General features: G+C 38.3%; 1 protein-coding gene and 1 non-coding gene across 2 annotated transcripts; one reads left to right on the top strand and one right to left on the bottom strand.

The window, feature by feature from the left end:
• Window positions 1-652: 652 nt before the first annotated feature.
• On the bottom strand, window positions 653-4,838 carry LOC101290997 (bifunctional phosphatase IMPL2, chloroplastic-like). Its single transcript, XM_004289598.1, has 9 exons — window positions 4,447-4,838; window positions 4,171-4,249; window positions 3,500-3,594; window positions 3,342-3,391; window positions 2,790-2,914; window positions 2,394-2,460; window positions 1,760-1,849; window positions 1,340-1,451; window positions 653-1,141 (listed from the first exon to the last, which is right to left on the bottom strand). The coding sequence occupies exons 1-9, from the start codon at window positions 4,763-4,765 to the stop codon at window positions 1,071-1,073; spliced, it is 1,008 nt and encodes a 335-aa protein (XP_004289646.1). The 5' UTR covers window positions 4,766-4,838; the 3' UTR covers window positions 653-1,070.
• A 4,164-nt stretch (window positions 4,839-9,002) lies between these two features.
• On the top strand, window positions 9,003-22,041 carry LOC101290819. Its single transcript, XR_183878.1, has 2 exons — window positions 9,003-9,012; window positions 21,632-22,041. It is a non-coding gene; the product is annotated as an uncharacterized LOC101290819 (transcript).
• The last annotated feature ends 80 nt before the right edge of the window (window positions 22,042-22,121 follow it).

The following is a 22,121-nucleotide window of genomic DNA, read 5'->3' as shown; positions in this document are numbered from 1 at the left end:
GCGAAGGATTTGACCTCTCGTCCCATGTACACGGAAGAGGTAGAAACATAGCGTTTTAAAACAAAGCCACCTAGACGGCTTTTAGGCGCTTCAAGCCTGCCCTCCGCCCCAAGAGCGCTTAGCGAGTTTTCAAAGAGGCTGTAAGAAACTATTGGTTCTACTCAGACATTTGCTACATTAGAAACACCGATGATTTGTCCCGTCTTTCGTTTGGTTCAATTTGCAGCTTAAGTAATACTTGATTACTTGACCTAATACTATGAATTCAGCAGGTGCCTACCAAATAGTATTTATTTTGGATACATTTTTGCAATTTTGGCCAAACATTTTGAACCATTCGATAGAGTATTACCATTTACCAAACATGTCATTCACTATCAGTAAAGTCACCCTGAACAACTCATTCAAAGAAAGGCGGTGAATGGCAATGGTTATGCTGCATGGGTGGCCTCAAACTATGAGAGAACATACACGACTACTAGAGCCAAGGAGCAAAGAAACAATAAACATGCCCATGGGAATTACACATCATTTAGTTTCTATAGCGCTTTCAAAAGAAATTCTCTAGCTATCTTAGGAAAATGCTTGAAAGCCTTGAACCAAGGAGCATGTAAACCGTGTTTCAAACAAAACAAAAAAAAGGTAAATCACTGTCGGATCACTTGAGCCACATATATTGCCAGAACCTTGAATGAACAAGAGTAGCATATTTACTCAACAAATCAAGTTTTCACAAGACAATTATTGCCTCGATGCAATTACAAACGCCACTCCTTTTCAATTCCTTTCTCGCACAAAAAGTTGAAGGTGGTGTTGGGTTCTTTCACCTTTACAACTGAAGACGAGATGGTCAAAAAACACCAACAAACAAGAAAAGGAGCATCCATTTTACTTTCAAATTCAAATCTATAATTGTGATGCGCCGATATATCATACGAATACGATGGCAGCTATTCGCAATTACCTTTTGCATTTAAAATCTTACCCATGATCAATCCACCTAGGTCCATGATGTCATATTTGTAGTTGGTCTATGAAATATAATTGAAGCATTGCAGCATTATTTTTATTCATTCCCATTGTAATGAATTTAGAGCTTGTTGGTGAATCTGTTTATCTCCAGCTGCCACTACATTAAAACCTGGAGGACACACCGAAAAAAAAATAAATAAATAAAAAAACCATTGACGAATGTATAAGGACTTGCAACTGCTTAACATTCAACTTTGTAACTCAAACACTCAAACATGAACCACTCAAGGAGAGATAAGAATCATAAGATATCCTAAAGTCAGATCAGGAAGAACACGTCCTACAGTCATATTAAAAGCACTCTTACTTGTTGCATGTGAATTGGCAGAAGCTTCCCAAAAAAGCTGATGTCCTTTCCAATCAGTTATGACACCCCCAGCACCTTCTATCACAGGTATCAATGAAAGAAAATCGTATGGCTGAAAAACAGTTAAATCATTATGATATACGACATCGGTATACACAGTTCATTAAAACAAAGAACGCGTGAAAGTACAGTAAAGCAAAATTCACATGCTATAAAGGTATCTAACACATCATTCTAAGATAATAAAACTCCTGTTTATATTTTTCCTCCAAGACAACCGGAGAGATCATTGGAATAACTGTAATTCTATGCCCAAACATTCATAGTAGAAAGTGTACTTATTCTACTTTATTTTTAGATGAGAAAGTGTACTTCAGTGTAAGTTATGTCTACAATCGAACAAGAAAGACTTCAGCTTACCTTGAGACCAGACTCAACAACAAGATCCACATAACCAGAAGCCAGAAGGGCATAAGCATAGCAGTCACATCCATACAATGGCACTTTAACCTGTAGACCGGCATGGAGTATATAAGAATGGATAGACCTGCTTGGCCAAAATGAATATACCTAGATGTCTAGTTTTCACATTAAAGCTCCATATGTCTAGTTATACTAAAACAATTTCCAGAAGAGTCAATTTCAGCAAAGTTCGTTCAGAAACTTAGAGTGAGATTATTTACTCTAAATATTGCTTAGTATCATGTTAGAACTTTGAAATTGGTTTAGATCATCCCCTAAAACAAAGGAAAACCACCAAAAGTAAAAGCTGGGGAATACAACTTCAAGAAAAAAAAATTAATATACGAGTTAGTATCCATGATAGACGATTTTCAAATGTATAGCAAAGCCAAGTCGAAAATAGGTAAACCCAACTTTTTCTTTTCCTTTCATGCTAGATGTGAAACTGACTCTCATATAACTCACATCTTAAAGAAAAAAAAAAAAAAAAAATAAAAAAAACTTTAAATCAACAGTATCAGGTGTTATTTTCCATATCACTAAATGGTATAATCATGTTTCCTCTTAATTTTAAGGAGAAACTGAAGCATACCTTATTTCTGACGCGAATAAATGCCTCTTCTGCTTCTGCACTGAACAGATGTGGACTAGTAGTGTACCTAATAAACGCCGATAATTACAATTATGAGACAAGCCACGGCACTGAAGGTAAAAAGGTTTCCAATCCATCATCTCACAAGATCTGTATGCTAATACTTCACTTTCAACTAATTCAATAGAATGTGAGATACAGAATGCATCATTCACTTCCAAGTTTCTACAAAATATAAAAGTGTGCCAATATGAACAGAAATATGTGATTTTACTTTTCATGGAATGTAAGTTGGAGATCAGATAATCACTTTGCACTCATCATTCACTACAGAATGGAATAAGTCAAACAGAGAAGAAATCAGAAAAATTAAAAAGTTAATAATAATTATCTTACAGATAAGCCTGTGCCAGGTTTGCGCAAGTGCGAGTCGACACTAGTTTTCCATTTAATGTAGTTTGTCTTCCACTTAACCCAAGCCATCTTTCTCTTAAAATAGGCTGATCAATTATACCAAGGATCTGGAGATTGAAGGTACAATTATCATCATCCAGTCAGGAGTAAATACTGTATATAGTCTTAGAACTAGAACACACTTTGTAGAAAAATCTAATTCAGTTTGCAATTTTGAACTTGAACATATGAGCATGGAGATTCCAATAGAGTACATATAATGCATGCATAAAAGAAAAAAGAAAAAAATTCCTGACTCACAAAAGACATTTAAGCAATTATCTATTTATTCTTATCTTCTCTAACGATACATTTTATGAAAGCAAAAGCCATCTTTTGTTCCCAACTATTGAATTCGTAGGAGGAAAAATAGTTCCTTGAAACACAAATAGCACAATTGCATATCAAGTTCATTTATTTTTTTCTTAGGAAGAAGCTTATTCTTCTTTTATGCATTGACGTAAAAGAAACAGGCTTGTAGTAGGTGATTCTTACTGGTTTTCCCCGCAGTAGCAGAGAAATAAGAGTACCAAACACGGGTTTTCCTGAAACATAATTAAATTAAATTTAAATATAAAAAAAATACAGGATATGCAACGATTAAAAAATTTGGAAAACACTTGGTTATAACAGTAAGTTTTAAGAAAAATTACCGGTGATAAAACTTTTTGTCCCGTCTATAGGGTCTAATACCCAAACATAGTCTGCAGATTTCTCTTTGCACCTCCATCCATTCTCCTCTCCATAACTGCAATTATAGTTCTAATTTAACTTCAGAAATAGAATATTTTACAAATAAATTGGCACTATACACAAGTTGCATTCTATTTGGTTGCCATGGACAAAAAAGAAATAGGAGAAAGATAAATGAGCAAGAAACTTTCATCTGTCCATTAAAACTACTCAGCTTAACTTGAGCTAACCAGCCATTATCTTTCCAGAACCAAGAGAGAAATGGTGACACAATTTCACATTGAACTTGTTGACTAAACACCACGTATTTAGGATCCAAGTGTGTGAGAATATGAACAGTAAACAAGAATGGATTGTGTGAACCCAAAGAGATGGATGAAAACTGGAAAGTTATATACGACCGTGTTAACCTAACACAGAAGAACCATGGTATTAGCTGAGCTTTAATCGTTAACTGTTCAATTGCTAACAACAAACCTGACACTAATGGAGGCAACAACGGCAGGCCTAATACACCTTAACAAACCAGAGCACATATCACATTTACACTGATTATATTCATCCCTAAAAAGTTGTGGACACAATTTGATGCTCCAATTCAACTAAATCAACTAAACCTTAAGAAACTTACACAGCATGAGAAGGAAAATTCTCTGATATAACTGAAATCATATGCTCCTCTGCTGTTTGATCCGCAATCGTCACAGGGCCTGCAGCACAGCAATAACTCAAGCACTCAATAATTCCTTTAGCTTCCCATTTCCCACAATATTTTCATATAAACAAAAATAGCAAAAAAAAAAAAAAATACTAAAACCAGAAATTGCCATTTCCCTAATTCACATACATTTTCAATTCGTAATAGTTTATTTTCAATCCTCAGTCATATAAACACACAGTCACTTACTTGAATCTGCTTTATCGAGAATATCGAATTTCTGCCGGAAATATTTCCGAATGACTTCGCCGGAGGCGTCGGCGACCTTATTGGCAACGACGGCGAAGCGATCGAGCTCAATATCGTAGACGCCGGGAACGACGGCGTCTGGGCGGTCGGGGGCGGAGGTCATAGAGAGGAATGGGGATCGACGGCGGCGGAGGGGAAGGTCAGTGAGCGAGAGTGAGGGATTGGGAGTTGAGAAGCGGAGAGATAGAGAGTTGGGGTTGGGAATGGGAATGGAAGGATTGGGGAAGAAGGAGAGGGGTTTCGGAATCTGGGAGAGCATTGCCGGCAACGAGGTTTAAGTAGGCGGGAAAGGGCTCAAAGATGCAGAGTTAGGACTTGACGGAGTGAGAAACACGGGTGGGTGCTGAGGAGACGCTTTATTTAGCGGCCTTTTTGTTTTTGTTTTTGTAGTTGCATGTTTCGATTGTTTTCTTTTCCGAGAAAGAGAGAATATATCGTAAAGAAAAGTAACCACCGTAAATTAGTTTAGTGGTTATTGTCTAGTTGGGTCTGTTTTTTTATTTAGGTTTAAATCATGACAATATTAACAATGGCCAAAGGAAGGGCTGTAGTGCTTTGTTGGCTGTCCGCGTTCCTAACAGATTAGTTCTTGGACATATACAAAATTTTAAGATACCACGATCTTAAATATAAAAAAAAAAAAGTAAGAATATTGGATGAGTCCATCGATAAAAAGATGTGAGGGGTTCCGACCATCGCAAAACGTTTTGGAGAGACGAAATATATACTTCATGACGGTGAGAGCGACAAGGAGTCTCGTGCTCTCTAGATTGAGAAGAGGCGTGCCAACGACTCTAGGATCTCGTTCATGGTGTCCATGATGCAAGGTTCTGGTTGAGACATGTCTCGGCTTATAGTGGTGTTTGGCTCGACTTATGGTGGTGGTGTTTGATTCAGCGGTGATTGGTTGCTGGCTTTGGGGAGAGGGGAGACGTCATCAATGTTTGTGGATGGATTCTTAGACTACATCAGATATTAGTTAGTCGGGTGGTCTTCGAAAGTGGGGTCTCTGGTGAAGGCTATTGTCAGTTCTTGAAAAGACTGGCAGCCAGAGACGGTGATAGCTTTTTGGCCTGGGTCTATGCTCAGATCGACTTAGGGCCTAACAAGTTTGAGCCTTTGGGCATGAGTAGTTTATTCTTATTGAATTTTTTAGAAATAAATTGAGGTAAGTGTATGGCAATGAGTCCGGTGTTTACCTTGGTAGCGTAATTGGTTACTTTATTTGGAATTATGGAATAAGGTTCTTTTGCTTTAGTTCAATCTAGGTTGTTTCTTAAGTTTGTCATTATGGCTCATTACTGACGCAGCCAGGGTAATCCTTGTGAGTCATGCATGTGATAGTAACCTTTGATTACATTAATGAATTGATACCTCTCGACTAAACAAAAAAAAAAAAAAAATCACTTGATAGACTTGTTTTGATATAAAAATAACAAAAATCTGTGATGATATTGCTCATGTTTTAAGAGTTAGGAAAACAAAACTCAATTCTACTGCTTAGTTAGTTTTCCTTCCGTTTGTTCTTTTTGATAAAGTTTCTGTCTATTAATGTGTACAAAGATATTATTCATATGAATTGTCTTCGCCTTCATGTTATGCATGCACAAATTGAAGACAATTATTATAGGTAATGTCTTATTTGAAGTGTAAAATTGAAATGATGGGTTGAATTGGAGTCCAACATTTAACATTTAAGCATTCTTTAATTAAAATGATTGGTTGAATTCATGTCCACTAAGTAGAAAATAATGATTCAAGATGTTTTGTATGCTTCAATGATCATATAGGAGGTTTATATACGGATAAAATTATAGTGCTAATAGGAAAATATCTCATACACGTATACAAGATATGTAGCCTACATATACAAGGAAAATAAATATTTACGAATATTCTACACTTCCCCTTGATATCATTCACGCCCAACTTGTCAACCGAGTTGTCAATCATTTTCCTTGACATACCTTTTTTGAGAACATATGCTAATTGGTCTTCCGTATACACGAAAGTGAAACAAATGATTTTTTTTGTCCAAGTTCTTAACGAAATGCCGATCTACCTCCACCTGCTTAGTTCGATCATGTTGAACATGATTATAAGCAATTTTAATAGTAGATGTTCTATCACAATGCAAGTCCATTGGTTTCTTGAGTTTGAAACCCAATTCTTTCAACACATTACAAATCCATATATGACATCTCATAGACTCCATGTGCCATACCTCGAAATTCTGCTTCCGCACTTGACTTGGCGACAACCTTATGTTTCTTACTACACAAGATTACAAGAATTCCTCCAACAAACATGAAATAACCAGATGTAGACTGTCTTTCAGTCTTATTACCAGCCTAAAAAGCATCTGTATATCCGACAACTTCCAATTCACCATTCTTTTCAACCAACAAGCCTTTTTCAGGTGTCATCTTAAGATATTTCAAAATACGATACACTGCATCCATATGCTCTTCACTGGGGCAATGCATAAATTAACTATTCACACTCATAGCATAAGCAATATCAGATCTAGTATGAGAAAAATAAATAAGTCTCCCTACTAGACTTTGGGACCTTCCTTTATCAGTTTGAACTTGATTAGATGGCGAGGTTGTGATTCATCTCAATCGGTGTCTCAACAGGCTTGCAGTCAAGCATTCCAGTCTCAAATAACAAATCAAGGACATACTTACGTTGAGATAGAGAAATCCCCTTCTTAGACCTTGCAAATTCAATTTTGAGAAAATACTTCAACTGTCCAAGGTCCTTCATCTTAAACTCCTTTGAAAGATACTTCTGCAGAGTCTCCATCTGCTGTGACAATTATATCATCAACATACACAATCAGAGTGATAATCTTACCCTGATAACGCTTGATGAACAAAGTGTGATATGAGTTGTTTTGTCTATAACCAAACGTCTTCATTGATTTGGAGAATCTTCCAAACCAAGCTCTAGGAGGTTGCTTCAAACCATACAAAGACTTCTTCAACATACAAACCTTGCAGGCATCACAAATTCTACTTTTGACTCTTGGTGGCATGTCCATATACACCTCTTCCTCCAAGTTTTCATTGAGGAAAACATTCTTCACATCAAACTGTCGTAGAGACCAATCTTTAGTTGCTGCAAGTGAAATAAAGATTCGTACTGTGTTGATCTTGGCTACAGGCGCAAACGTTTCGTCATAATCAATTTCATATCGTTGGGTGTAACCCTTACCAACTAGCCTTGCTTTATATATGTCAATGCTCCCATCAGCTTAAAGTTTTACTGCAAATATCCAACGACATCCAATGACCTTGCAAGTTTTCCAAGTTGAGTTTTTCTGCAAGGCCTCTAGTTCTTCATTCATTGCTTAAGTCCACTTGGGATCCGCCAATGCATCATGTACACTACTAGGAATAGATACACTAGACAATTGATTAATAATAAGTGAATGTGACCTAAACAACCTATGATTAAACATGTAATTAGCTACATGATATATGTCTCGGTTCATATCTCTGGCTTTGATGATTGGTTCATATTGTCTCCAAGACTCAATATTATCTACCCTAGATAATTTATTCGAATTTAAAGATACGTGAGGAGTAACATTCGAGGCAAAATTTTCAATTAACGATGTAGTGAGGGGAAACATATCTGACGGAGGAGGAACCTTTTGTATTAAAAGAATTACTTCAGCCGGGCCCGAATAGTCACGTAGGCCATGTCTGCCATTTTGGTAGTTTCAATTTGTTAGCGTCAACAATGGGCAACTCAAATTTCCTAAATTGTCAGCGTTAGCAACACAGCGTTCTGTTATGTTTGACACATGGCGTTCTGTTAGCGGCAGTCTGCTCTTCAATTTCTTCCACAGCGGCTCGGCTCGGCTCGGCGAGTCTCGACGCGACTCAACCTGGTCGGACAACTCCTCTCTTTCTCCTAGCGCGGCTCGGTTTGATGCGGCTCAGTGTTGCTCTTCATGGGCCCCAACCTGTGTGTCCTCGACATCCTTGTCAGTGCCTCTCATATAAACATCCTTTGCGACACGTGGAGCAATCTGCACCTTTCCATATTGGCCAACGCTTGCGCTTTGGTCAACGGGTCCAATGCTCACGTTAGTGCATCCAGTGCTTCCAATTTCGTTATTTCTTTTTGTTTCTTGTGTTTTTCGGTATCAATTTTTCTATGATTAATTTCCAACTCCAAATCATGATACCAAAGCTTCTAATTCTTCAAATTCAAATAAATGTCGAGAATTCCCTTCAGAAGCTCTCTCCCCCTAAAGGGAAGACGTAGATATTACCTTTGAGTAGTAAGGCTTAGATTCACAAAAAGAATCATCAAGGGATACATGAATGGTGTTTGTAAGTGGATCATAACATCTATAGGTTTTTGAAAATCTACATACTCAACAAAGACACACTGTTTTGCACGAGGATCAAGTTTGCTTCGTTGAGGTTTGAAAATATGAACATGCGTGTCGCATCCAAATACGCGAACTTCCAGGTTAGTAAACGACGTGTCGCATCCAAATAAACATGCGTGTCACATCACTCTTGTTCTTCAGTAGAGACACCAAAGTCATACGAGTACAATCATCAATAAATGTTACAAAATACCAAGCGTTTGAGAGAGATGGAATTTTCACAGGGTCTCAAACATCCGAGTGAATCTTCATATATAAAAGGAACATGACTTTTGCTAAGGCTTGGAGAATAAGAAATACGGTGGCTCTTGGCCAATTCGTAAATTTCATAACGGAAATTTGAATCGGTGACACCCAAAAATAATTATGGTTGCAGCTTCTTAAGATAACCTTAGTTTAGATGACGTAAATGATGGTGCCAAAGCCACACATTCTTCTTAGTGCTCTTGACTCCATTGACCTGATTAGCTTGACCCAAAAAATTCTTATGCTTCTCTCCAATCTCTGTCAGATCCAGTAGTATAATTTCTACCTGAATGCACTTTTATCAATTATCCATGTATATATCATTCGAAGTAACCTTACCATTCATACCTGAATGTGCTACAATAGCGGAGGCATTAGATGGATGCTATTCCTCTATGGTATCAACTACAACCTTGCTCAAGTTCCTTCGAGGTTCCTTGGTGAATTCCCACCAATCAGGATATCTAATTCATAACTCCTTGCTTTGGAGTGGCCAATCTTTCCACAATGAGTACACTTGAGAATTGCCATTCGAGTAAATTAAGAATACGAGGTTGGCAATTTTTCGGGTTCGGGTTTGGTGATATACGATTTCAATGGTGGTACGATAACTTGGTGATGATTCAGATTCAAAATTCAGAGATTTAGGTATGGTTCTATTTGGTGCAGCAGATTTGTGGTGGTGGTTTTCAGAATTTGATTCGAGGATACGATACACAACAAGTTCCAGGATTGAACCTGCTCTTATGCAAACTCGAACATGGACAAGCGTGACATGTGGATCATTATTGTACCGATATTCTCTTAACTTAAACACCTTTAAGGTGTTGAGTTTTAATGACAAAAGATCTTAGTATAATTTCATCCACTTATAAACCGTATGTTAGTTGTCCATTTTTTTATGTGGGTTCTTTCATCTTCAACACACCATTTGCAACTGGTCGAGCAATCAACTAGAAAAAAATTGCCTCTTGGTTTGGTAAGGCAAGTGGGCTCTATCACCTTGCCTTGAACGGTTAAATATTGTTGCATATGTTTTTGTATGAAAAATGAACAATAGCTTGCATATACCCTTACTTTTTCCTATTGCTACATACGCTCTTAGAGCATATGCAGCAGTAGGCTAGTGCCTACAGGCAAATTTTCCAATTTTTACCTATAGGCAAACACTATTCATCAATATTACTCTCGTCTTCTGAAATTTCATTCAACAACCAAAGGCAAGAAGCATAGGTAAATTATTATGTTAACTTTTAATATTTGGGATGTGGGTGTCAAGTCCCACCCGATTTAAAATGATTTGATTTGCTCCTCTTTAGACACGTGGGCTTTCATAATGAGCTCACTTGGGTTCTTGTGGACACCCGAAATGAAGCCTTCAGGTAAAAGTGAAGGCGATAACTTCCTATAAAATTGGTTTGGCAGCTAGGACCCACAACCTATACCAAGACTATTCATCACCGCTACATTCTTTATTTTGTCCAAATGATCAATAGGCAGCCTATGCCTATAGAATTGCCTATTACTGCATATGCTCTTAGACCATTTGCAATAATAGGCAAAAGCACAAGGACATAGGCTGCCTTTTTTACCTTTACAAAACCATACGCAACAATGTTGAATAGTTGCAGGCAATGTGGTGGGGCCCACTTGCCCAACCAAACCAAGAGGCAAATTTTGCGTAGCTGATTGCCCGACTTGTTTCATATGGTAGAGCCTAGTCAACTCATCAATTTAATTAAACAATGCTTAAATGTCAAATAGTCGATCTCAATTCAACCCATCATGTCAATTTTATACTTAAAATAATACATTGCCTATTATTGTTGCCTTTAAAAACAATTTATGTGAATAGTATCTGCCATTGCACATATTCAGCCTATAGGCATTGCTTACTGCTGCATATGCTCTTAGCGGTGGGCGATTCTATAGGCATAGACAACCTTTTGGCATAGACAACCCTATAGGCGATTCTATAGGCATAGACAACCTTTTGGTCAGCTTTGTGCAAAAACAACATGCAACGGTGAGGAATACTGTAAGACAAATGATGGAACCTAGTTGCCCCAACCTATTTGTGAGGCAAATCTTGCCCACTTAGTTGCTTAGGCAAACCAAATGGTGGAGTCAAAAGTTAATCAAACACATCAATATAAATGAATAAAAGGAGACCAAGTGGACATTTACGGTTTTTCGCTAATGTTTTACAAAATTATTTTCATAAAAGTGTTTTACAAAACAAAAACAATAAATCGTATTAGGCATTTTTATAACTTGAGAATGCATTGGGTAATATTTTCGGATCAAGTTTACAAGATTATATTTGACTGTATCTTATTCTTCCTTACACTAGCCTTTGTTCTTCTCTCTCTCAAATGCATGTATCACTCTTATCAGTCTACGTGTTTGCAGCAAAAGGCTACAAAGCATGCACAAATACAACTCACAAATCCATTTTCTGATTTTCTATCAAATATGAGCAACCATTATTCCTATTTTATGGTAAGTAGCCCACCTACTTCAGGCTTCTGCAAATTTTGCAGATCTATCTGATGAGCGGTTTGATTTATAGCGAGACAAATTAGAAAAGGAATGGCACACGGAATAAACTTTGGGATCCTATACATGTCTTCTCTCTCTCTCTCTCTCTCATGAAGCTTTTGAATTTCAATTGATAGACAATAGTCTGGAGATCCAAGAGATGGAAAGACAACCATAGAGGGGTACTAGAAGAGATCAGTATAACAACAACAACAACAACAGAAAGAGGGGTTTAGGGAGAGAGGGAACACGAGAACATAGAGAGCGCGTATGGGAGTTTGGTGCTTTTGCTTTCAGAGATTGTACCTAGAAAATGCCGAAAACGAGAAAATATCGTTTCCACAACTTACACGATGATTCGAAATTGTATTTCGAGAACTCTATTCTCGTTGTTTTTAGAATATGTTGTGTCGAACGCGTATCACAGTCGTTTTCAAATTTCATAATACAAAAAACGCTATCCTAAAACGATACCGAACAACCCCTTATTTATTTGGAAATGGTGAAACTAGCTGTTGGAGGCTTGGTTCCCAACAAAAATAAACGGCTACAAAGGTTAATTGTTCATGTTTCAAAAACTATCCTAGTTTTCTTTAAATAACCACTGATGAGTTAGACATTTCTACAACCATTTTTTCTCTTTCTTGTTCATCTGTTATTTTCATTCTCTCTTCTATTGTATTCTGAATATGTCTAGTTGGTTACTTAGTGAAAAAGATTAATTGTGTAGGTCATGGTGGGTACATTTTACTACATGTCCCATCACTGGCAATTGTCAATCAAGTAACAAATTATGAAAGAAAAAAAATCATGCCGATTTTAGATTTTAGTGAAAATCAACAAAGAGACCCGACGATTGTTGAAGCAACCAAGCTTTACAATCTCATTGGCGCAACTTGAAGGCCATACTTATAAAAATTCTTTTGACACTCTAAGCACAACCAGGCCGTGAACCATGCCTTCCTGGTGGAGCAGAGGAATCATACTCCGCCAAAACTATAGCTAGCTGAGCATTTGTGGTTTGGATCCACTCAATGTCTTAAGTACTTTTTTGTTGCATATGCAACAACCAACTGTTCAACTCTTCCATTTGAAGGAGGGGAAATGTTATGAGGTGTTTTCAGTGGAAGAAGAGATTTAAGAAGATCATTCAGATGTAAAATGAGGTTGTGGGAGTGAATGATGAAGTATGAGGTATATTTATTGAAACACGTGAAGGTATTTTTTTTAAAAAATAAAATAAAATAATGTGAACTTAAAATAACAACATAAGATATTTTCCATAATAAAGATATTTTTGTTATGAAGATAATAGCTTATCCGAGATACACACGTGTCAAATTAAGATCGGATAAAAACTTATCAAGCTTAGATATTTTGTCAATACTAATACATCTTGTATTATTATTATTATTATTATTATTATTATTACTATTATTATTGGTAAGCGGGTTAAGGACTAACTCATTGTCCTTACCCGAAAATTTATTGATAATCAAAGGAGGTTACATAGTAAAAGGGACTAAGCCTAGACCTTTGCCAGTAAAAATACATATAAAAATACAAACTAAGAACTACTTGTAAGAAAAACCCAAAGATAGTACAAAAAATAAAACAAACATAGGGGCATGTCACACAGGAACAAAGTACACCAACAACCTAACAAAATCAGAGACCGTTGCTGAAGACAAATCTCTCCTATACTAACCAGCAATGAAATCAAGCAAATCCGTCCACCATCTAGAACTAACATTAGGGGAGATGTCTGGAATGTACAAGCTCTGCATGTACTCCGTCGGTCGGTTGACGGTAGTAACTGAGTGAAAAAAATTTGTTTTACTGGCGGTTGGAAGGACGTGACTCCAGAGTGAGTCGTGTGTGGTTTTTTTTTTTTCCGGTCGTGTGTGGGTTTTGCGTGTGTGTGGGTCAATGTAAGTGTTTCAGTTTTGTTTTTTTTTTGTTTTTTTGTACAAGTCTATTCCCCAAAACCGAGTGTTGCGCTCTGTATAATCTCTGTGTTGCGCTCTGGATCATCTCTCTCAGCAACCTGTGCGGCGAGTCAGTCCAATTTCCCAGATCCATCAATATTTCAAAGAAAAGAGAAACCAAGAAGAAGAAGAAAAACCACCGCCGAAAAATTTTATCCTCGTCGGAGACGAAGCTGCCAAAACCCACAATTTCAGAGACTTCATCGATTAATAAAACTGAGTAGTTGTAGAACTCGTTGAGAGGAGTAAGAAACTCACAACATGCAGAGAAAAGGGCCGTCAGAGGCCGGAAAGACGTCGCCGGAAAAGTAGAGGTCAAATCAGGTTTTCGATCAAACCTTAATGCATGCGTGATTTGAAAAGCTTAGGAGGTACGCAGAGAAGTAAGGATTCGATATAGGCTGTTGGGACGTCGTCAGGAGGCCGAAATCGGACGGAGTGTGCGGGTCGAGCGGGCGGCGGAGACTCGGGTCGAGGACTGGTCTTCGGCTCGTGTTTAGATGGACCATTTGACCGAGCGCTGACCTTTCCCAATATATATAGAAAAATGGGACGGTCCAGATCTCCTCAACTAAAATATACGGCCTAGATTAAAATTCTGATTATCCAAAAAATGTATTTCTATTCCTCAAAACTTTCGAAAATCGTAGAAATTAACCCGGGCATCCGAAAAATATTACGAATTCGTGTCAATATTATCTTCATCATTGGGACCTTAAACCGGACACCTAACCTTTTGGTGAAAACTCGAAACTTAAACTAAGCACATATTTTGAAATTTCCGAGCGTTGTTACTAACGCTCAGTAACTCAACTACACCCAAACGATACCGGAAATCTGTAATTTTTCAACCCTAGTCGTATTTTACTATTTTGATCACATCTTATTTCACAAGATTTTCAAAAATTTGGCTTTCTATGTACAGTTGGTTCACAATGAGTACGCTTGTATAAAATCAATTAAACAAGTTATATTGTTTTAGTATGTGGCGATCCGAGGTCATAAATATGTGAAAATAAAAATTCAACCTCCAGATGTCGTCATCATAATTAAATTGGTCTACTGAAAAAAAATCCACACGTTTCGAATTCGTTACATTCCTAATCGAATCGGTCCGCCTTAATTCAACCCTATTTTTTACATAAAACGCGGTTGACCAACATTGTGCGAATCCCCATTTTTTCCCCATCTTCGAACCTAAAGCTCGTATATATGACATTTTGGAACCCAAACAATTTTTTTGATAAATTGACCCTCCGGAGACAGGGCTCCTCTTAGGAGCTCCTAAGCATAATTAGGGTTGACCGCTTTTATCGGGCCCAATCTTTATCGAAAATTTGTGATTTTTCTGACCTATTCGTATTTCACTGTTTCGATCACATCCTATTTCACAAGATTTTCAAAAATTTGGCTTCCAATATAGTTGGTTCACAATAATGTACGCTTGTATATTACCTATTAAACATGTTATACTGCTTTGGTAGACATGTGGCGATCCGAGGTCATAAATATATGAAAATTAAAATCCCACCGTCAGATGTCGACATGCTAATTAAATAGGTTTACCAAAATAATCCACCACGTTTCGGAATTGTTACGAGCCCCATCGAATCAGTTAACCTTAATTCAAGCTTATTTTTTACACGAAACGCGGTTGACCGGCGTCGTGCAAAATCCTAATATTCCCCGTTTTCAAACCTAGAGCTCGTATATATGAGATTTATGAACCCATAAAAAAATCTTGTTAAATTGACCCTCAGGTGGTTATGCTCCTCTTAAGAGCATCTAAGTGTAATTAGAGTTGACCGTTTTTACCAGGAACCAAACATTATCAGAAGTTTATGATTTTTCAACTCTATTTGTATTTCATTGTTCTGGTCACATCGTATTTCACAGGATTTTCGAAAATTTTTGCTTCCTATGTATAGTTGGTTAAAAATGATGTACAATTGTATACAACCAATTAAACAAGTTATGGCGATCCGAGGTCATAAAAATGTGAAAATAAAATTTCACCGTCCGATGTGGTCATGGAAATTAAATACATCTACGGAAAAAAATCCATCCCGTTTTGGATTCGTTATGCCCCCCATCGAGTCAGTCAACCTTAATTCAACCTCATTTTTTACACGAAACACGGTTGACCGGCATCATATGAAACCCTATTTTTTCCCTTTTTCGAACCTAGAGCTCATATATATGAGATTTATGAACCCATGGAAAATCTTGTTAAATTGACCCTGCGGTAGTTAGGCTCCCCTTATGAGTGGCTAAGCATAATTATGGTTGACCGATTTTACCAGGAACTAAACGTTATCGGGAGTTTGTGATTTTTCAACCCTAGCGGTATTTCACTGTTCCGGTCACACCCTATTTCACAAGAAAAATAGGGTTTCGCACGATGTCGGTCAAACTGCGTTTAGTGTAAAAAATGAGGTTGAAATAAAGTTGCCGATTTGATAGGGAACCTAACGAATCCGAAACGGGGTGAATTTTTTTCAATAGACCTATCTAATTAGCATGACTACATCAGACGGTGAATTTATTTTCACATATTTATGGCCTTGGATTGCCTTGTGCCTGCTAAAGCGGTATAACTTGTTTAATAGGTTATATGCAAACGTACATCATTGTGAACCAACGATACAAAGGAAGTAAAATTTTGAAAATCTTGTGAAATAAGATGTGATCAGAATAGTGAAATAGGTATGAAAAATCACAACTTTACGGTAAGGATTAGGCCTCGATAAAAGTGGTCAATCCTAATTATGCTTAGTCGTTCATAAGGAGAGCTATGCCACCGGGGGGTCAATTTAAGAAAAACTTTTCATGGTTCGTAAATATCATATGTATGAGTTTTAGGTTTGAAAACGGGGAATATTTGCACGATGCCGGTCAACCGTGTTTTGTGTGAAAAATGAGGTTGAATTAAGATTGACTGATTCGATGGGAGGCGTAACAAATCCAAAACGGGGTGAATTTTTTTTGGTAAACCTATTTAATTAGCATGTCTCCATCTGTCGGTTGGATTTTAATTTTCATATATTTATATTTGGATTAAAGAGGACACTTAGCCTTAAGCTTTTACATAATGGTAAATTAATTCATATTGCAATTCTGATAATATAAAATTTATTTATTTCAAATTTTTTTTTATGCAACCCTTACCACGTGGTCAGAAGTTCTTCTTTGGGTTAAACACGTGGTTAGAACTTAGTAGTTCTTCTTTTGGTTAAACACGTGGTTAGTGGTCTTCAGGAAGACAACACCGAGCTTCAAGAGAAAAGGTATGACTACTGGAGAAAAGAAAACTGCAGTCCCAAGATCTTTTAACCCATGTACTCCGATTTCGTCTTCCACTCATCCTCAACTGTCTCAAAAAAACCTCCACGACTGGGATCATCTGGGATTAACATGATGAGTGTATCCAAAGGCTCAGAGCTAAATTTTTAGGTGTTGGGACTGTTGTCTACGCTCAATTTTGGTACTGGATTTTGGTAGGTGTTCGAGGTTACTGTTTCCGGCGGCGGTTTTGTGCTTCTTCTTCTTGGTTACTCGTTTTCTTTCAAATATTGATCAATATGGGAAATTGGGAAATCTTCCTGGAGAGACAATTCAGATCGCGCCGGTCAGCTGGAGCCACGCTTCGAGGTGACCGAAGACAGAGAAACCGGGTGGACTTTTCAGGCGCGAGCTCTTTCGAGCGTCCAAGCTTCTTCAGCAGATCTGTTTTCATCTCTCCTACCCCATCTTCATCTGCCTTTGCGTACGAAACTTTAACCGTGCAAGTGCGGTTCACGCGCTAACAGCTTCGCATGGGCCCTGACGGAGAAAAATTAAAACACCCTATCAATGCTTGACACGTCTACCTCGACCAACGGAGTACATGGAGAAATTGTACATTCCAGAACTCTTCAACATTAGGAGCACCAAAGCTGGTCAAAGATTCTGCAACAGTGTTGCTTTCTCGAAATATGTGAGTAACTCTAAACTGTATTTGACGAACCAAGAATAAGCGGTTTCTCCAGGCTGTCCGTTGTCTTCATGGGATAATCACAGGATTTTTGAAATAATGCACCACTAGAGGAGTCTTTTTCAAGCCAAATATGAGTCCACATTTTTGCCCATGCAATTTGTAAAGCTTCCATAACCGCTAGAATCTCCGTGTCAATAGCACCAGGGACATCCACCTTTTTTGCAAAAGCTCCCAAGTTTTGTCCCTCCTGATCCTTAAAGATACCTCCAAAACCTGCATTTCCTCTATCACGGAAAGAACCATCAGTATTAACCTTCAACCAATTATCTGGGGGAGGAACCCAACGGACAAGCACATATTTTGGAGCTTTCAACAATAAAGAGGAGAGGCCAAGCATCTGAAACATATTGCTACTCTTGAGTTTACCGCACATGGAGCAAATTGAATTGTAGCAAATTCCCTTAGGGCAATTAAAAAAACAATGCTTAAATCTTGAAACATCAAAACTGGCATTGTCATATCTAATTTTGTTTCTTTCTGTCCATAAGCACCAGAGAGCATTGCAAAAAGCAAAACACCATAGCAATCTTGTGCTGGAGGCCATATTGCCAATGAACTCTTGCGATAGAAGATCCAATGGAGAGGTATCTGGTAGAAGTTGAACTCGAAAAAAAGATGCAAGCCAACCACAAAAACTTTTGATTAAATTGCAATAACAAAAGAGGTGAATTAACGTCTCTCCATGAATGCCACAAAATGAGCATTGTGAACAAAGAGATGTGCCTCTTCTTTGTAATATGTCATCAGTCAAAATTCTACCAACCTTCCAAGCCACTAAACTTTTACACGGGTGCAATGCTTTATGCCATATCAATCTGCTCCAACTGAGAAGAGGTCTTGGTGGAGAGAAATATTTAAATGCATCCTTTGTAGTAAGTTGCCCAGTTGAATTATCAAGCCAAATTACTTGATCTTTGACATTATCCAAAAGCAACTGAATCGCAGTTATTTTGGCAACGATATCTGGAAATAAAAAAGAAAGCAACGGAGATAAAACCCTTGATCAAAAAAAAAAAAAACGGAGATAAAACCCACTGTTTATTATTAATAGTGTCACTGACCTTATCAGGCATGAGTGATGTGGTACATACTCGAAATAGAAGTACCAAGCCAGTTATCCGAGCAGAAGTCCATACTCTTGCCATCTCCCACCAACCAATGCAAGCTAATTTGAATAGAACCCGTTCCAGAGCTTTTTCACCCCAAGCCAAACTAATGATTGCTGATAATAATTCAATACTTGCATGTCACTAGAGAAAAACTGCATTCTAAGAAAAACTTCTATTAGTGACTTGTAATTTCTTAAAAAAGTTTTTGTTTTTTTTTTGTTCTTGTAAACTAAAAACTATAAAATTTAAAAATTTAGAAAAAAGTTGATTTTCTTAAAAGCGAAGTTATTCCAAACGGGATCTTATTGTCGGAAAAGCTGATATTAATCCTATGTCAATCAAATTTTTATATTGGAAATAAAGTAAACGAGTACATATTGCATAAAGTTTTCCGTGATAAAAGAAACCAAACATATATATTAGGTGCGTACGTCTACGAGAATGGACGACATTTTGTCATGAAATGTTGCGTGTGGACATGAAAATGAATTTCCTCAATGTATTTACGAGGTTTTACACAATCATTTTAGACACGCCAAAATATCCACATGCACTTGACAAACACAGCCCACTATTGGAATCGTATATTTATTAGCTAGGCAGCCATTAGCCAAGTATACAAACTGCATAGTAGAGATAAATGAATAGTTGAGTACACATAATGGTTTGTCACCTCGTCAATCTTGTGGATCGACTGTACTGTAGTGCAGCTGCTTCCGTAAGAATGGTTGTAGTGTTGTAAATCGAAGCTCGAGAGAGTATCATTTGATTTGAAGCTCTAATGTACTCTACTCCCCGAGTCTTAATTATAAAGTTGCAAGAACTTTGAAATGAAACGCTGTAGTTGATCGTTTCCTGCTCGATAACAATACAGACATAATAAAAACTTTACAATGAGGTGTCTAGTGAGAGAGTCTCTGCCTTCTCTCTACTTTACATTTTCCCAAACTACTTCTTGGTGGACCTCAGTGATATTCAGATCCACTCCAACCTCTCCACAACCTTAGACCACAAATCTCATTCCACGGTGGCTGTACATCCATTGTATCCTTTGCTCTCCACCACTGGATTCCATGTTTTGTACAACTCCTGTTCCTACTCGTTGAGAGTTACACCTGGTTGGTAAAGCTTCTACTATTAGACTTTACTGCTGTGAGAAGATCTACTTTCCATTTAGTTCTACTGTATCGGTATAAAGTCTAGATCTTGTCAACCACCCTGATTTATATATGTGGTGATTTTCCCCTTTGTGTGGGTTCTTACAGCTTTTAGTCTTTTATAGACTGAGTCTGTCTTTTCTTTGCTGCGGTCACTACCTGTTATTTATTTCCCAGGGAGCATGGCTACCAGTTTTGAGCCAGTTGGTGAACCATGGGACAGTGAAAACATGGTTGAGGCTATGTCAGTTGAATTTGAGCTGAACGCTGACCTTATCCACATCACAGATGGTGTTAATCTTGTCGGTACCCTTATTGCAGATGTTGAACCTGGACTAGGAGGTATTAAATCTACCTTGACGTCTATATGGCGCACTCTCGGCCAGATCCGCATCATTAGAGTAAAGCCTAACACCTACAGCCTTACAGTGGGTTCTGAAAAACTTGCCCGGAAGCTCCTGTTGGAAAGCCCGTGGAATGTTAAGGGGTATTGCTTTACAATCAGGCACTGGCCTCGGTACCATTCTATTGAAGAGTTAGAAGACAAGAGAGCCATTTTCTGGATCCAGGGTCATGGGGTCCCAAGAGAAATGATTACTCCCAACAATGGAAGAAAGCTTGGTAACATGATTGGGTCTGTTCTTGAAGTGGAAGATCCTAAGAAGGATGGAGATAGGGGATTCATAAGGATGCGGGTGGACTTTGACACTAGAAAACCTCTGGCCACTTTTGTCAATCTTCCCAGACCTGACATGACGCCTACAAAGATCTATCTGAAGTATGAGAAGCTCATGAGCTTCTGTTATAATTGTGGAAGATTGGGCCACTTGGAAAGAGCCTGCACCTTTCGGGTCCACCCTACTCTCCTGAAGCTTGGAGTGGTATATGATCGGAATCTTGTAGCTGAGTCTCTACAGAAGCCGGTGTTCACCCAGGGTACTTTTCCGACGGAGCATCCCTATATTCCGACCAATGGTATTTTCAAGAGGGGGAATACTAGAGGTAAAACTCAAATTTCAAATTCTAGGGAAGGGGAAAGTCAAGACAGAGACATCTCAGCTACTGCTCAGAGATCTGGGAATGACTCTGACCCATCTAATTTACGTGTCCGTGTTCCCTTGGACCACGTGACTAAGTCTGTTAGGTTAAGGCTCCCTCGGTTTGCAGATAATGGACCTAATATATTTGACCCGGAGGCCCATGGTGTTGTATTCAGTAATGGAAGCCTCACAAGAGCATTGGGTGGACTCACAATTAGAAATGAGTATTGGGCTGATCTTGAGAGGTTACCTCCTCGGGCTTTCAGTAATAAGGAGGAATATCTCAATGAGAAAATATGGCTCCCTTGCCCTATGCAGAAGGATACTGAAGACACTCCGGTCCTCTCAAAGTCGAAGCAATATGCTGCCCATATTGAAGAAATCCCTGATTCTACTTGTCAGAGGAGCCAAGTGTTTATGGCTGCTGACTACATAGGTGGGAGGGGTTACTCAATTTTAGGGGGGCAGGTGGTCTCTACTGATGGTGTGGAGCAGGTTGAGATCAATGTTTACACTCCACAATCTCTGGGGTCTGTGAAGAGAAAAAGACAAGCAAAGGTTCCTTTCGATCCCTCTACTCCTGGGAAACGAAGTAAGGCGGCACAAGGTACTAGTATCAGATCAATTGGGAGTAAGGGTCGAGGCCGTGGCCGAGGATCGAGGGGAGGCAGGGTCAAAGGAAAGGGAGGTCTGGGTGACAATTCCAATCACACTAGTGATCATGACAGGGAGTGCCCCCCTCAAGTGAGAGGATCTGGGAAAGATAGAGTTTTGCTGGGAGATATAGAAGTTATTGGTACGGGGGATTTAACCCACCCTCGGGGTTGTGGCGGCTGGCCGAAAACAGCTGCAGGGGATCAATGTTAAACCTATCTTGGAACTGTCAAGGATTGGGGAAAACCTTGACGGTCCAAACTCTCAGGGAGCTAACTCACTCCCATAGGTTTGATTTTGTTTTTCTGTCGGAAACCCATAAAGATTGCTCCTATGTTAATCTGATTCGCGATCAGCTTCATTTTCAAGAAAGTTTCTCAGTTAATCCTACTGGTACTGCTGGAGGACTAAGTCTCTGGTGGAGATCAGAGTT

Source organism: Fragaria vesca, linkage group LG2, assembly GCF_000184155.1.
Source record: "Fragaria vesca subsp. vesca linkage group LG2, FraVesHawaii_1.0, whole genome shotgun sequence".
NCBI lineage: Eukaryota > Viridiplantae > Streptophyta > Magnoliopsida > Rosales > Rosaceae > Fragaria > Fragaria vesca.
This window is presented reverse-complemented; position numbering and strand designations above follow the sequence as displayed.